We start from the raw sequence: 14024 nt of genomic DNA, 5'->3' as shown, positions 1-14024 counted from the left end.
CCGCCGCTATGACCCCGCCCCCTGCCTTATTTCTGCATCCTCGCCCCGCCCCACCGGCCTGGTCCCGCCCCGCCGGTCGGGCCCCGCCCCGCCGGCCTGCTGGTGCAGGGTGACGGAAGTGACGCTTGGCTCAATCCTTAGGGGCTGCGCCGGGAGCCGCCGGCCGCAGCTCCAGGCGGGACCTGGAGGTCCTCGGCAGCAGCATGAGCCTCCTCATCCTCCTGATCCTTTTGGTGCAGGCCGGGAGCAGGGCTGAGATGAGCCTCGCTGACCCAGAACCGTTCTCGGGTACTGTCAGAGCCGCGACCTGGTGGGGAGGGCCGGAGAGGGGCGGGCGGGAGCCGCCCGGGCCGGGAAACCCCGCCTGGGCGGGCGGTCCTCGGCTCTCCGCGCGGAGCCCGCCCCACCCAGCGCCCGAGTCCCGGACCACCTAGGCGTCGGGCGCGAGCGGGCGGCGGCCGAGGGGACCACGCGGGGGCTCTGCGGTTGACACACTGATCACGATACGAATGGACACGCCTCCCAATTTCTTCGGTTCTTTTAGTTTGTGTTTCAACAGCAGAATTTCTCAATCAGGATTTGACAGATTTGACAGCTCATGGTTTAAATACTTTATTTTCAGCAAGTGCTGGAAACCCCATGGGTAGAACCGAAGGTGAGCTCTCGCGGGCGTGTTGGGCTAGGTCTGGAACTGATGGAATGCGTGCACACGCTAGCTGAGTAGTTAGGCAGCAGGTCTCTATAGCATCGATTCTCAGAGCATTTATTTCCTCCTGCTTGGTAACATTTCTCGGGAAACAAATGCCAAGGATAGCCTTTCTGAAGCAGAGTAGTTGTAATTAGGAACTCCAGGGAAATCAGTAAATCTTTGCAGCCAGAATCCACAGCCCCCAGTCTTGAGTCTGCGGTGTCCAGTTAGCTTCTGACTGGAAGGCACAGGGAGGCCCAGCCTCCTTAGCCCCTGGTGAACTCTGGGCCGGTACCTCTGCATGATGACTTGTGGTACATGTGCTCCACTCATAGCCAGGCTTCCTTTGGCTTGATCTTCAGCAGTCAAGCAAACATGTACTTATACATTCCTTAGGACAGACTTTCTGGAAAAACAAAAGTGGTGGTTGTTTAGTATCTGCTTTCAAAGTTACTAGCTAGAAGTTATTTAAGGGCTGGACACTGGTGTAAGTTCCCAACACATCTCATTTTTGCAACAACCCTAAAAAGTAGCCACTACTGGTATCTCAATTTACAGTTGGAAAGTCGATGAGACACAGAAATCTGCCCAACTCTTTACTATTTCTAGTTTGACTGCAGAGTCCAAGTTCTTAATCAGTGTGTTAACTGCCATTATCTAAGGCAAATTAGTCATCCACATGGGAGTTGCAGTATGTTGTGACCAGACCTTGAACTTAAGTGCAGGCTACTGGAAAGCAAGCTATGGGTGCCTGTTTCTGTCCAATGGAGTCAAGAAAGACTTCACAGAGAGTGTAATGCCAGCCTTAGAACTGGAGGTACAGAGAGACTGGCAGAGGCCAAGGTGTGAAACAGCATGCCGAATTAGTGGAGTCCAGAGGGGTGATAGGGTAGGTGAGAGGTAGGAACCAACTAATGAATACCTTGTCATGTAGCAGAAAGGGACAGAAATACAGTTTTGGCTAATGAGTAAAAAGAGGAGTATATTGGCTCAGAAACTCCAAGCAGGAGTTAAACAGAAAATTAGAGACTCTCTGGGCCTTAACAAAGTAGAACCAGGAACTCAAAACTACTGGAACTCACCATTTCCTATTTTTAACTGTCGGATAATGAGAGCTTTCCCTACTTGGCAGGAATAGTGGATATTAACAGCTTTGGGGTTTCTAAATCTTGCAGTTTCTTCTGTCTTAACAAAACTCTAGGGGAAGGCTCTGATTCGCCTGCTTTGGTTAGGTGTCAGCTCCAGTGGGAAGGACACCCTTATTGAAGGGGGTGGAGTGAGAAGTTCTCAGAAGAGGCATGATTTCCCTAAAGAAGTACAGGTACAGAGCTAGCAAAATGATATGCCCACTGTTTGTGACTGAAGTCAGTGGGCATCCAATGATTATTTTAGAAAGGGGGATGATTGCATGCAGGATTAGGTAGGACACTTAGAAAGGCCCACCGTCTTATAAAATAGTTTGAGGATAGATGCAAAGGAAAGCAGCCCATTTGGAGACTGCTGCTTAAGAAGGAATCTATGTGAATTGTTAATGTAAATGAAGAAGAGAGAACAGTTTTAAAGGACATTTAGAATGCACAGTCAGTAGGATTCTGACCCTGGATGTGAGCAGAGAGGAGGATGACTCAGGTTCCTGGCTAGGACAGAGCATTAAACCACATATCATCCCTTTATTCTTAATGCACGTCCCTCCTTAGTCTGGGGCCACTTGTGATTGCACAGTTTGTAGATCTTCCTAGCCTGCCCTTGGAGTGCTGTTGCCTGCTTGCCTCTCATGGGAAGATCTTTGGCCTCTCTGCTCTACCTTTTTACAAACAAAAGGTTCAATGGGCCATACGCATCCCCAGTAACTTCTACCCATTTGAGTGCATTTTCAATACATTTTTCTAGATTTTCACTCCATTTCTCTAGATTTTTGCTGTGTTGCCTTTGCTTTTTAAAGCTAATTTAAAATGCAAGCTCTCCAGAACATAGGAAGAAAACACATGGTAACACCTGCTTTTGGGTATTGGTTAGCTTCCCAGTCTTGCTAGTTGCCTGCATTTGGTATCCACACCCTCCATGTAATAACTCTTACTGCTGGACTTAACTGTAGAATTGGAAGTTTATTCTAGATGACGAAAGTTGGTAGGAACAGGGAAGCAGACAAGGGAATATGGTGATATGCTCAGTCTCCAGAAAATCCAAGTATGTGGGAAATGTATTATAGTGTTACAATCATGGACTTTAATTAAAATGTAAGTGAAAATAGAACCCATGTGTGCTCCTCATGATCAGTAGGGTTTTGAGCTTCATGCACTTTTTTTTTCTTTTTTCTTTTTTTTTTTTTTTTTTTGGTGGTACTGGGGTTCCTGGAAACCCTTCTACCTCCAGGCTACACTCCCAGACACCTATTTTTTATACTTTTATTTGGAAACAGGGTCTCTTAAGCCAGTGAGGCTGGCTTCGAACCTGCACGATCCTCCTGTCTCTGCCTCCCAAGCGCGGGGATTACAAGCGTGCGCCCGCGCCCAGCTGAACTTCATGCACTTTTACATATGTGTGTGTGTGTGTGTGTGTGTGTGTGTGTGTGTGTGACCAGTTGGATCCAAGGAGGTCCCTCCAAGAGAGGAATAGGACATCAACTTGGCCCCAGGCAGATTCTTGAGTTAAGCTACTGAAAAGAATTTCAGCACCTATCAGTATCAAGGCACAAGCAAAGATTTATATATGGGCAGCAAAGATATACATACACCCAAAGCAGGGTGTAGGCCTCTGTCGCCTCTTAGAAGACAAGTGATCCCTCTGATTATATATGTGGTTTTCCTGGGAAGAAACATGCAAGTTCTTAGGCAAACTTCTTAGAAAATCAAATCCCATGACAGTGATTCAATTTTTGGGATTTAGAAAGTTTCTTTTTGATTAAGCAATCTAACCCCAAGTCAGTTGTGGGTACATTGTGTAAGTCTTTGAATCTGGGGACATTTAAATTCTTTTTTGTTGTAGTCAGTATGGTACAAGCATGCACTGGAGGTCATCAAACTAGAGAGATATTCATGACTGATCACTAAGGGTCTCTTTTTCTCTCTCCCAACAGTCAAAGGTAATATATTTTTTTCTTTTTTTTTTTTTTTAAGTGAAGCAGAGTCAGCTAGAGAATGACTTCTTCCGGTTTGCTACTCTGGATTCTGCATGAGTATCCGGACTGGACTTCCCTGGAGGCCCTTTAGTGACCCTTTGTATTTTATCAGTTATGTTTTTATTCCTTCTTTGACTTTAAGAGGATTATGCAGTGGGTAGTTTTAAAATATTTTATTATTTATTTTGGATTCTACTTTTAATTATTTCAGAGAATCAAAATACTTAATACTACATTTTAGTTTTATTTATTATGTTAGGTATTAAATTTTCTTCTTCGTTTAATTCTTTTTTTTTTTTTTTTTTGGTGGTACTGGGGGTGGATCGCAGAGGCTTTCTACCTCCGGGCTATACTCCCAGACCTATTTTTTAATATTTTATTTGGAAACAGGCTCTCACTAAGTTGCTGAGAGCCTCATTCAGTAGTTGAGGCTGGCTTCGAACCTGTGCGATCCTCCTGTCTAAGCCTCCCAAGTGCGGGAATTACAAGCATGTGCCACCACTCCCAGCTTCTTTGTTTAATTCTGACTCATAAATCATACAGACTTTGGATTTTGGTTCTTTTTTTTTTTTTTTTTTGGTGGTACTGGGGTTTCTGGAAGCCCTTCTACCTCCAGGCTATACTCCCAGACCTATTTTATATTATTTTTATTTGGAAACAGGGTCTCTTAAGCCAGCGCGGCTGGCTTCAAACCTGCGCGATCCTCCTGTCTCCACCTCCCAAGCATGGGGATTATAAGTGTGTGCCACCACGCCCAGCATGGATTTTGGTTCTGCATAAAGGAAAACCTAAAGAACCAAAGAGAAAAATAATTTTATTTTATTTTATTTTTTTATTTTTTTATTTTTTTTGGTGGTACTGGGGTTCCTGGAAGCCCTTCTACCTCCGGGCTACGCTCCCAGACCTATTTTATATTTTTGAAACAGGGTCTCTTACGCCAGCGCGGCTGGCTTCGAACCTGCGCGATCCTCCTGTCTCCGCCTCCCAATCGCGGGGATTACAAGCGTGCGCCACCACGCCCGGCGAGAAAAATAATTTTAAAGAGCTATTTTACAAAATTTGGCAGCACATAGCAATAGTGTTAGAAAATATAGGGATAAAGAAAAACAACTCTATAGACCAGAACAGGCTTTTTAATTGGAGGGGAGCATAGTATAGTTATTTTACAAGTTAGATGAATTATTAGCGGCTTCATGTTAATTGGAGAATCAGGACATATGATATGTACAACTTTTCTATACATCATTATTTTTTTAAATATTAAATTATGTTAGTTATATACAGGAAATTGCATTGGCTTTATAAAAACAAACTCAATATAAATATTAAAAATTTAAAATGCTCTCAGCAACACATTCTTTTAACTTTTTCTTATTTTCCTAGGCTGAAAGGCCTGTTTTGTTTTTTTCAGTTTAGAATAAATTAGTCCAAAAAGGAATTAGTCTTCAGAAATGACCTGGAAGACTAGATGGGTCTATCCAATCAGAATTCACTCTCAGCCAAACCCAGCTGATGAAATTGGATGGACAGAGAAAAGAATATGCTGGTTACCATAGTGGACATCTGTAATCTCAGTTACTCTGGAGGCTAGGCAAGGGGGGTCACTTGAACCTAAGAGTTTGAGAACATCCTTGACAACATAGTAAGACCCCATGTCTTAAAAAAATATAGACGAGAATCAAATCCTGGATTTCAGATCAAAAAGTTGTCTGAGCAGATATTTATTGGATTAGCCCTAACTTGGAGGGTTGACTGAAAAATAGGTGGGAGAGAGGGAGGACTAGTCAATTACTAGTTCACTGTAAACCACTGTTTGGTATGCACAGCTTTATACACATATATGTAAATGGGAGAAGTATTTTACTGAGATCTGTAGCATCACTTCTGGGCTTCACTTTTTTTTGTGTGTGGTACTGGGGTTCCTGGAAGCCCTTCTACCTCCGGGCTACGCTCCCAGACCTATTTTATATTTTTGAAACAGGGTCTCTTACGCCAGCGCGGCTGGCTTCGAACCTGCGCGATCCTCCTGTCTCCGCCTCCCAAGCACGGGGATTACAAGCGTGCGCCACCACGCTTGGCCTGGGCTTCACATTTTAAGAGAGAAAAGTAGGATAAACCAGCTCAAATCTAAGCAGTTATTGAGGAGCAGTTCTGCTCATCACTGCTGACCTTCACCAGCCTCACAGCTCCTCTCCCCTGCTTGCCTCCATATCCTGTATCTTCTGGCGTATCAACTTTCCAGGAAAAGCAACGGTTCTAGCCAGAGCTCTTTTTCCATATTATAGTTAGAGGGCCAAGAAAAGACTTGAAACTTCTCTTCCTCCCATTTGTTTTTGTTAAATCCTCAGCATTGAGTTCTGGAGAAGTTGGGAGAAGTAGATCTTTAAATGGCTATGGTTTATTCAGGGTAGTATGCAGATACAATACACCAAATAATTCCAAGCCCATTTTTGGAAGCAGTGAGTTATACAAAACTTTCTCTCTGGGCATTTTCAAGAGATAGGAAAATCTAAGATTATACTGGTTCATGAAATCATTCTAGTAAAATCTCTCCTTACACCCATAAGGAGAGATTTTTTTCCTATTTCTTTAAATATTTTTACTCACACAATGTAAATTATGAATTGAAGCTTATCATAAGCCTTTATTTTAATCTGAGTAGATAGCAGTTTAAACATCAGGTTATAGAATTGTGAAATTTGACAGGAAAATTACTCGTGTCTGGTTATCATGTGATTTTGACAACAAAGACAAGAAAGGCAGACATGTAATAACCACATGGTTTCTCTTCTGGTAGCACTAAAACCACAGGTGACATATTTTGGCACAAATATTCATAAAAGTTTCTCATTTAGTAGTAATTTCTGTCTGTTGTAATCTATTGAAACTTCTTCCTACCTCTCTGTTTATATTAAGTGCTTTGAAAGCTGTGTTTTAAATCCTTGTCCTAATCTAATCATGTTAGTGTTACAGTGAGAAAACTGTTCTGGGGGCCTGTTGGAGCCCTGAAACTGTTGCAGTGAGAGATGTAGCCGCAGGTTCTTGTTCTGAGCTATGTTTAGAAAACAATAGCCCAAACTCTGTAAGCTTAAATGATTTTATTATTACAAAGACAGAAAGATAGCACAGAGTTAATAAAGCCCAATTCCAGAAGTAGTAGAGAGGGGTGACTTGAAAAGAAGTCACCAAAGTCTTCTGGACATAGAATCTTTTATATCAAGTGTTCTAACCCGACTAGATCTGCCCCTTCTTGGGGGCAGGTCTTTTGATGTGGTGATTCCTTCCTGTAGACCTGCCCTGTCTCAGGCACAGACCCCAAGCCATGTGTTACACCCCAAAATGTGTTCATTGATTATTGGTGTCTGGGATCTTTTGAAAGCTCATGGCATCCCCCCACATCCTTGGGGAAGTTTGCTTCTCTTAGAAATATAAAAGACCCTGGGCTTCCTCTACTTTCTTGCGCATCACCATTGGCACCTGGAATTCTGTAGCCCTTTCCCAGTACCAGCACATTAATACATTTTGAAGCCCTTTCCCAATACTGGTACAGTTAGGTTTTTACCTAGATTATGGGAAACATAATTTGACTCACCTTAAAAACTAATCTAATGCTGTACATGTGCACTGATGTTTGTGACTTTATGATTCAGTCACCCCTTCCTAAATACAAATGCACTTTGATATTTTAGAATATTTAGATTGACTCCCTTCTGCCTTTTCCTAAAAGCTAGAATTTCAGATTGAATATATAGTTATTAAGTTATTTCTACAAGGAATAATTAAAATGAGGGGCTTAAAAGGAAGTAAAACATTTGCTATCAGAAACTGCTCCAAAGCTTAGCTTCTATTGGTGTTAGTAACATGGAAGGTGTCAAAAGGGCCTGAGGAGCTGAGTGGTGGCTCAGGAGGTTTCCAAGCAAAGTATGAAATGTGTTACCTGGCTTGTTCTGGCTTCTTATCTAAAATCTGAGACTTGACAGATTAATCATGAAAAGGACTGGTATAGAGAAACCAGGACCCAGTGGTTTTAAAATTGCTAGTCTCCCCAGAGGCTAAAATTTCTTTCTTTCTTAATAATTATACTACTTTAGTAACTTTGAAACAGTATTTCAATATTATTTGCAGAATTTAAATCTCAGACTTAATGGGGTAAAGGCGGTTGATGAAAGGTCAAATCCATTATGAGTTTTCATAGTGTCAAGTACCTCTTTTAACTGTTTAAAAAAAGGTTTTTTTTTTCTTTTTTTTTTTGGTACTGGGGGTTGAACCTAGGGGTATTCTGCCTCTGGGCTACACCTGCAGCCTTTTTCTAAAAATAAATATATACAATGTTATTTGTCAATTAAAAATTAATTCAATTTAATTTTAAGATACCATATTGTATTAGGCACTTAAAAATTTGAGAGTAGATAACATGTTAAGTATTTTTAGAATAATAAAATGATCCGGGCATGGTGGCGCACGCTTGTAATCCCCGCGATTGGGAGGCAGAGACAGGAGGATTGTGCAGTTTTGAAGCTAGCCACGCTGGCTTATAGACCCTGTTTCCAAATAAAAAAGTATAAAAATAGGTCTGGGAGTGTAGCCCAGAGGTATAAGGAACCCCAGGTGGTACAGGAACCCCAGTACCACCAAAATAATAATGAAGAAGAAGAAGAAGAAGAAGAAGAAGAAGAAGAAGAAGAAGAGAGGAGGAGGAGGAGGAGGAGGAGGAGGAGGAGGAGGAGGAGGAGGAGGAGGAGGAATTTTAAAATACATGTCTTTAGAACGGAGGTTTCTTCTGAGCCCCCCAAGATGAAAGGGGGTTTTTCTGAGAAGAAACCTGGTGTTTTATCAAAGATGAAACGGAGTTTCTTGAGAAGAAACTCGGCATTTCCTTACAGGGTTCTTGTCTATGGTGAGCGAAAAATGACACCTGCAGACCTCAGGAAGGGGAGTAAAAGGTTTATTGGAAGCAGCAGGGAATGGGGAAAGGTGGCTGAACACCCCAAAGGGGCGGTCGGAACTCTTGGGGTCCAGCAGCTGCCTTCAGGACAATACTTGAGAGTAGCCCAAGCCAAAATTGCCTTCAGTTGCAGGCTGCTTTCTTCCAGAGTCCACGCGATCTGCCAGAAGGGAATAGGGAAAAGTGGCCGAACACCCCAAAAGGACTGTCGGGGCCCTGGTGTCCAGTAGCTGCCTTTAGGTCACTACCCAAGTGTTGCCCCAGCCAAGTGCCGTCAGTTGCAAACTACTTTCTCCCAGAGTCCACGCGATCTTCCAGAAAAGAGGTGCAGGTCACCCGTAGGGCCCTGGTCAGCATTGATGTACAGCAGAGACCTTCAGGTCACTACCCAAGAGTAGCCTGAGCCATATGCCCTCTGCCTTCTCTCAAAGCTAACACGACCTGTGAGAGAGAGAACAGCTCCCCAAAAGGGGAGGGGTTCCCGAGAGGGAAAAGCCCCATTTGCTGGCTGACTAAGACCTTTGCCCGGTGTTTGCAAGTCCTCTTTTTGGTTAGGGTGACTTTGGGAATTCTGGGAAGCAGCTCTCAGGATTTGCATAGGGTATTTGCAAGTCCTTTGAAGAATCTCCTTTCAGAAGAAGTGAGAGACTGGCTCCTGGGTTTGTTGATTAGTAAACCAATGGCTTTGTGAAGCTCTGGTCCTTCTTATCTCTGAGCCTTTGGAATTTCATTCGTCATCCCTCAGGAAATTCAGGAAATTAACTTTTTCTACTGAGGCCTCTTCCCTATCTGCCTATTTCCTTCTACCTCATCATAATTTCTAGTTAAATTCTTTTTATGGTTTTTTTTTTTTTTTTTTTTTTTTTTTGCGGGTCTGGGGATGGAACTCAGGGGCATTTGACCTCTGAGCTACAACCCCTGCCTTATTTTTTATTCTTTATTTTGAAACCGGGTCTCACTGAGTTGCAGAGGGCCTCACTACGTAGCTGAGGCTGTCCGCGAACCGCAATCCTCCAGGTCTCAGCCTCCCGAATGCTGGGATTACAAGCGTGCGCCACCACCCCCGGCTAGTTAGATTCTTTTTAAATTGGTGCATTGTAATCATACATCATGATAAAGTTCAGAGTGATAGAGGCATAAATGCACACAGCACTCAGTGAGCCTCCCCCAGCTCTCACCCTCCTAGTGCACAACACTGAGACTGGCATTGATAAATTTGTGTGTGTATATCATGTCCATTGACATGTCTCCTTCATTGAGTCTCCCTCCCCCTGTCCGCCTCCCTTCTTATCCCCCCCAATCACTCCACTAGGGCCTCTCCTTTGTCTAGAGTTGTTCCTATATCCCAGTTTTTCCCTGGCTCCCACTGAAGAGGAAAAACATCTGACCTTTTACTTTTTGTGACTGACTAATTTCATTAGTATGATATTCTCCAATTCTATTCATTTTCCTGAAAATGGCATAATTTTGTTCTTTGTGGCTGAGTAGAATTCTATTGTATGTATATCCCATAAATTTGTAATCCATTCATTTGTTGATGGACACCTTGACTGACTCCATAATCTGGCTATTACGAAATGTGCCGCTACATAGACGCTACACAGTGTAATGCATGCATTACAATGGTGGTCTGATTTTGGTTCCTTTGGGTAGAACAGCACAATCAAAAAATGGGCAAGTGACCTAAATAGACACCTCGCAAAACAAGAAATACAAATGACAAACAAATATATGAAAAAATGTTCAACATCATTAGCAATTAGAGAGATCCAAATCAAAACTACACTGCGATTTTACCTAATCCCAATTAGAATGGAAATCATTAAAACAAATAATAATACATGCTGACAAAGATGCAGGAAAGTAGGAACTCTGACATATTGCTGGTGGGATTGCAAATTAGTGCAGCCACTTCAGCGATCAGTATGGAGAGTCCTCTGAAGAACGGGAATGAACCTACCATAAGACTTGCTATCTCAGCCCTTTTTTTTTTTTTTTTTTTTTTTTTTTTTGGTGGTACTGGGGTTCCTGGAAGCCCTTCTACCTCCGGGCTACACTTCCAGACCTCTTTTTACATTTTTATATTTGGAAACAGGGTCTCCTAAGCCAGCGCGTGCGGCTGGCTTCGAACCTGCGCGATCCTCCTGTCTCTGCCTCCCAAGCGCGGGGATTACAAGCGTGCGCCACCACGCCCGGCATCAGCCCTTTTTTAATGCTTTGTTTTGAAACAAAGTCTCACTATTTTACTGAGAATCTCATTATGTTGCTGAGGCTTGTCTCAAGCCCACAATCCTCCTGTTTCAGCCTCCCAAGTACTGGGATTACAGGGGTGCACCACCACGCCAAGCTGGTTGCAAAATTTTTATTGTGTGATATTTGATATTAATGTAAACTAAGACTAGGTTGTTTCAAGAAGTTGAGGTGCAAACATACTATAAGAAAAAAAAAAAACTCTTAAGGAACCCAGGATTCCATGTTATGTATAGCCATAGTACATACCAAAACCCAAAGAGAGGATCCAGGGCCGACTTTGGCAAGAGCAGTGCTCTTGGGCTCTCCTGCAAGGAAGTTGCTTAGATGATAAGGACCAAAGCCATCATTAGTGCCTATTAGGAAAGTTGCAGGTGTCCAGTTACTGGCTACAGAAAGGTCAAATTAGTAGTTCAAAGTATTTAAATCTGTAAGACATCCCTTCCTACCCCACTATGGATATCTTAGCCTTTGGACACAAATTGTTACCCTACTTTGGCATATAAACTCTCAAAATTATAAACATACAAAGCAGTTTCTCAGCCTTGGCTCTGTTAGCCTTTGGGGGCTGAATTATTTTTTTCTGTGGAGAACTGTCCTGTGCTCCATTTAGCAAGTTTCCTGGCCTCTGCCCTCTAGTGCCAGTAGCATTTTCTCTCCAACTCCTCCAGCTTCCCAAAACCAAAGTGTTTACAGATGTTGGCTAATGCCCCCTGAGGGCAAAATCACAACCTGCTGAGAATCAATGCCAATAAGGGAAAATGAAGGGAGGGCCAATTTTACTTTAAAATACCACCAGGTTCTGAACCCTACAGCCAGTACTTAGGCCTTTCACACTTTTTCCATAGGACAAGACTTTATAGTCTTGCCAACAAATGTTTTCTGAAATGGCTTAAAGAATAAAGGCAAAAGAGAATGTTGGATATGTCTTACTAAAAAACAAAACAAAAACTTGCATACCCCAGAATGCAAAATGTTGGTGAAATTGGTATGGCAATGCTCCTTCAATCTTGATGCATCTATTCTTGTCCTATAGCAAAGGTGTGAAAGGCCTGGGTACTGAGTGGCATTTTAGAGTAAAATTGGCCCTCTCTGGCATAGCCAATTCTTCTCTAAACATTTATTACATTTCATAGTATCAAATATTAAAACTTCTAGTAATTACATATATTAAGGATTATTATTACAATAAAGCAGTGTCTTTATTATAAAACTTCTGAAACATTATGGGAACTTTTTTCTAATGTGTGTGTGTGTCCCTTATATCTTAATGGTGTTTCCACAATCTAAAATAAATAAGAACTCTTCTATACATTTTTCAATAAAATTAATTTCCAGAAATGAAGTCTTAATTGAAATATATGTATTCTAGTGATTTCTACTTTTCTTCAAATATACTTATTTGACTGACATGATATTTAATGATGCTGGTTTCTTAATATTGTCCATTTCACTTTTTAAATTTCTTACAGTGCCTGTACCAACCAGTGTTAAAATTCAGTCCTATAACATGAATCCTGTCTTATATTGGGAGTACCAGATCATGCCACAGACCCCTGTTTTTATGGTAGAGGTAAAGACCTACAGGTCAGTGTTGCTCTTTTTTTCTAAGTCCTTACACATTCCGTAATTCTTTGTGCTTTTCTAACATCATACCTCTTCCTATGTGGTCAAACTTCCTGATCCAGAAGTACTAAGGATGCGTATTAGTTATTTGCAAAATACTTCCTGCCTCTTATTTTTCGTTCCTGTCAGTATTGAAGTACAAAAGTAAAGCTAACTTCTGAGATTTCTTTTCTCTATTTGCCTAATAAAGATTTATTAACTATTCATCAAGCACAGCTAAATTTATTGCAGCTAGTAGAAGGGAGAATACCACCTTGACAGTATTTTAGCAGTGTCTCAGAATAAGTAGTTAAGCCGGACATGGTGGCGCATGCTTGTAATCCCAGCACTTGGGAGGCTGAGACAGGAGGATCGCGCAGGTTCGAAGTCAGCCTCAGCTACTTAGTGAGGCTCTCAGCAGCTTAGTGAGACCGTGTTTCCAAATAAAATAGAAAATAGGTCTGGAGTGTAGCCTGGAGGTAGAAGGCCCCTGGATTTCATCCCAGCATCACCAAAAATAACAAGGAGGAGGAGGAGGAGGAGGAGGAGGAGGAGGAGGAGGAGGAGGAGGAGGAGGAGGAGGAGGAGGAGGAGGAATAATAATAGTGAGGAGGAGGAGGAGGAGAAGGTAGAATAGTGAGGAGGAAGAGGAGGAGAAATAGTTACAGTTCAAATGATCCCAAATTGGAAGAAGGACTCTAATGTATATTCATCTAATTTCTCCCTCTTGATTTAACTGAGATAGGACATTTTTGAAAGGCCTACGACTAAGGCAAATTTTGAGATGTTAGCCCTCAGATATGTCCATTGTATAAATTCTTTTAAGTAAGTAAGTAATCCGTGGGGAGAAATTTTACAAAGACGTGAATATGCTGTTCCACATAAATATTTTTAGCACCAAGTGGTTACTTCTGTTATTTCCATAATAGATGCAAAGTTCATAGTTTTTCATGATTTGTTAGTTCCATGCATCACATTCTAGATCGACAAAAACTCAAAAGTTTAGAAACACACGCAGTTTTAAGGCTGTGGGAAATGCTTTCAGTGTGAAACTGGCACAAATGCCAAAGAAGTCTGACCCCGTGGGAATAATTTGGCAGTATTTTACACAGTTTTACCTAGTTTTTTGTTTATTTTTTATGGTGCTAAGATATCAAACCTAAGGCCTCACACACGATAGATAAGCGCTGTACCACTGAGTATCACTCCCGTTCCTCCATGTGTTTACCTTTTCACCTGATGTGGTGATCCCACATTAGGAACTTACCTTTAAGATATACTTACAGAAGTACAGTTCAAAGACATTACCCGCTGGGCGTGGTGGCGCAGGCTTGTAATCCCCACGCTTGGGAGGCAGAGACAGGAGGATCGCACAGGTTCGAAGCCAGCCGCGTGTGCTGGCTTAGGAGACCCTGTTT

At 42.2% G+C, this 14024-nt stretch overlaps 1 protein-coding gene across 1 annotated transcript in view; it reads left to right on the top strand.

The window, feature by feature from the left end:
- Positions 1 to 203: 203 nt before the first annotated feature.
- The window catches only part of IFNGR1 (interferon gamma receptor 1), a gene marked incomplete at both ends in the record, with an annotated part of 29533 nt that continues 15712 nt past the window's right edge, over positions 204 to 14024 (top strand). The window contains 6 exons of the mRNA XM_080700135.1: positions 204 to 288; positions 545 to 655; positions 1351 to 1505; positions 1890 to 2009; positions 2784 to 2811; positions 12474 to 12588. Coding sequence (XP_080556261.1) covers positions 204 to 288; positions 545 to 655; positions 1351 to 1505; positions 1890 to 2009; positions 2784 to 2811; positions 12474 to 12588 — 614 coding nt within the window. The remainder of the gene's footprint in view (positions 289 to 544; positions 656 to 1350; positions 1506 to 1889; positions 2010 to 2783; positions 2812 to 12473; positions 12589 to 14024) is intronic.

Source organism: Muscardinus avellanarius (assembly GCF_963383645.1).
Source record: "Muscardinus avellanarius genome assembly, chromosome: 8".
Taxonomy (NCBI): Eukaryota; Metazoa; Chordata; class Mammalia; order Rodentia; family Gliridae; genus Muscardinus; species Muscardinus avellanarius.
Note: the sequence above shows the minus strand (reverse complement) of the source record. Positions and strands in the feature narration are given on the sequence as shown.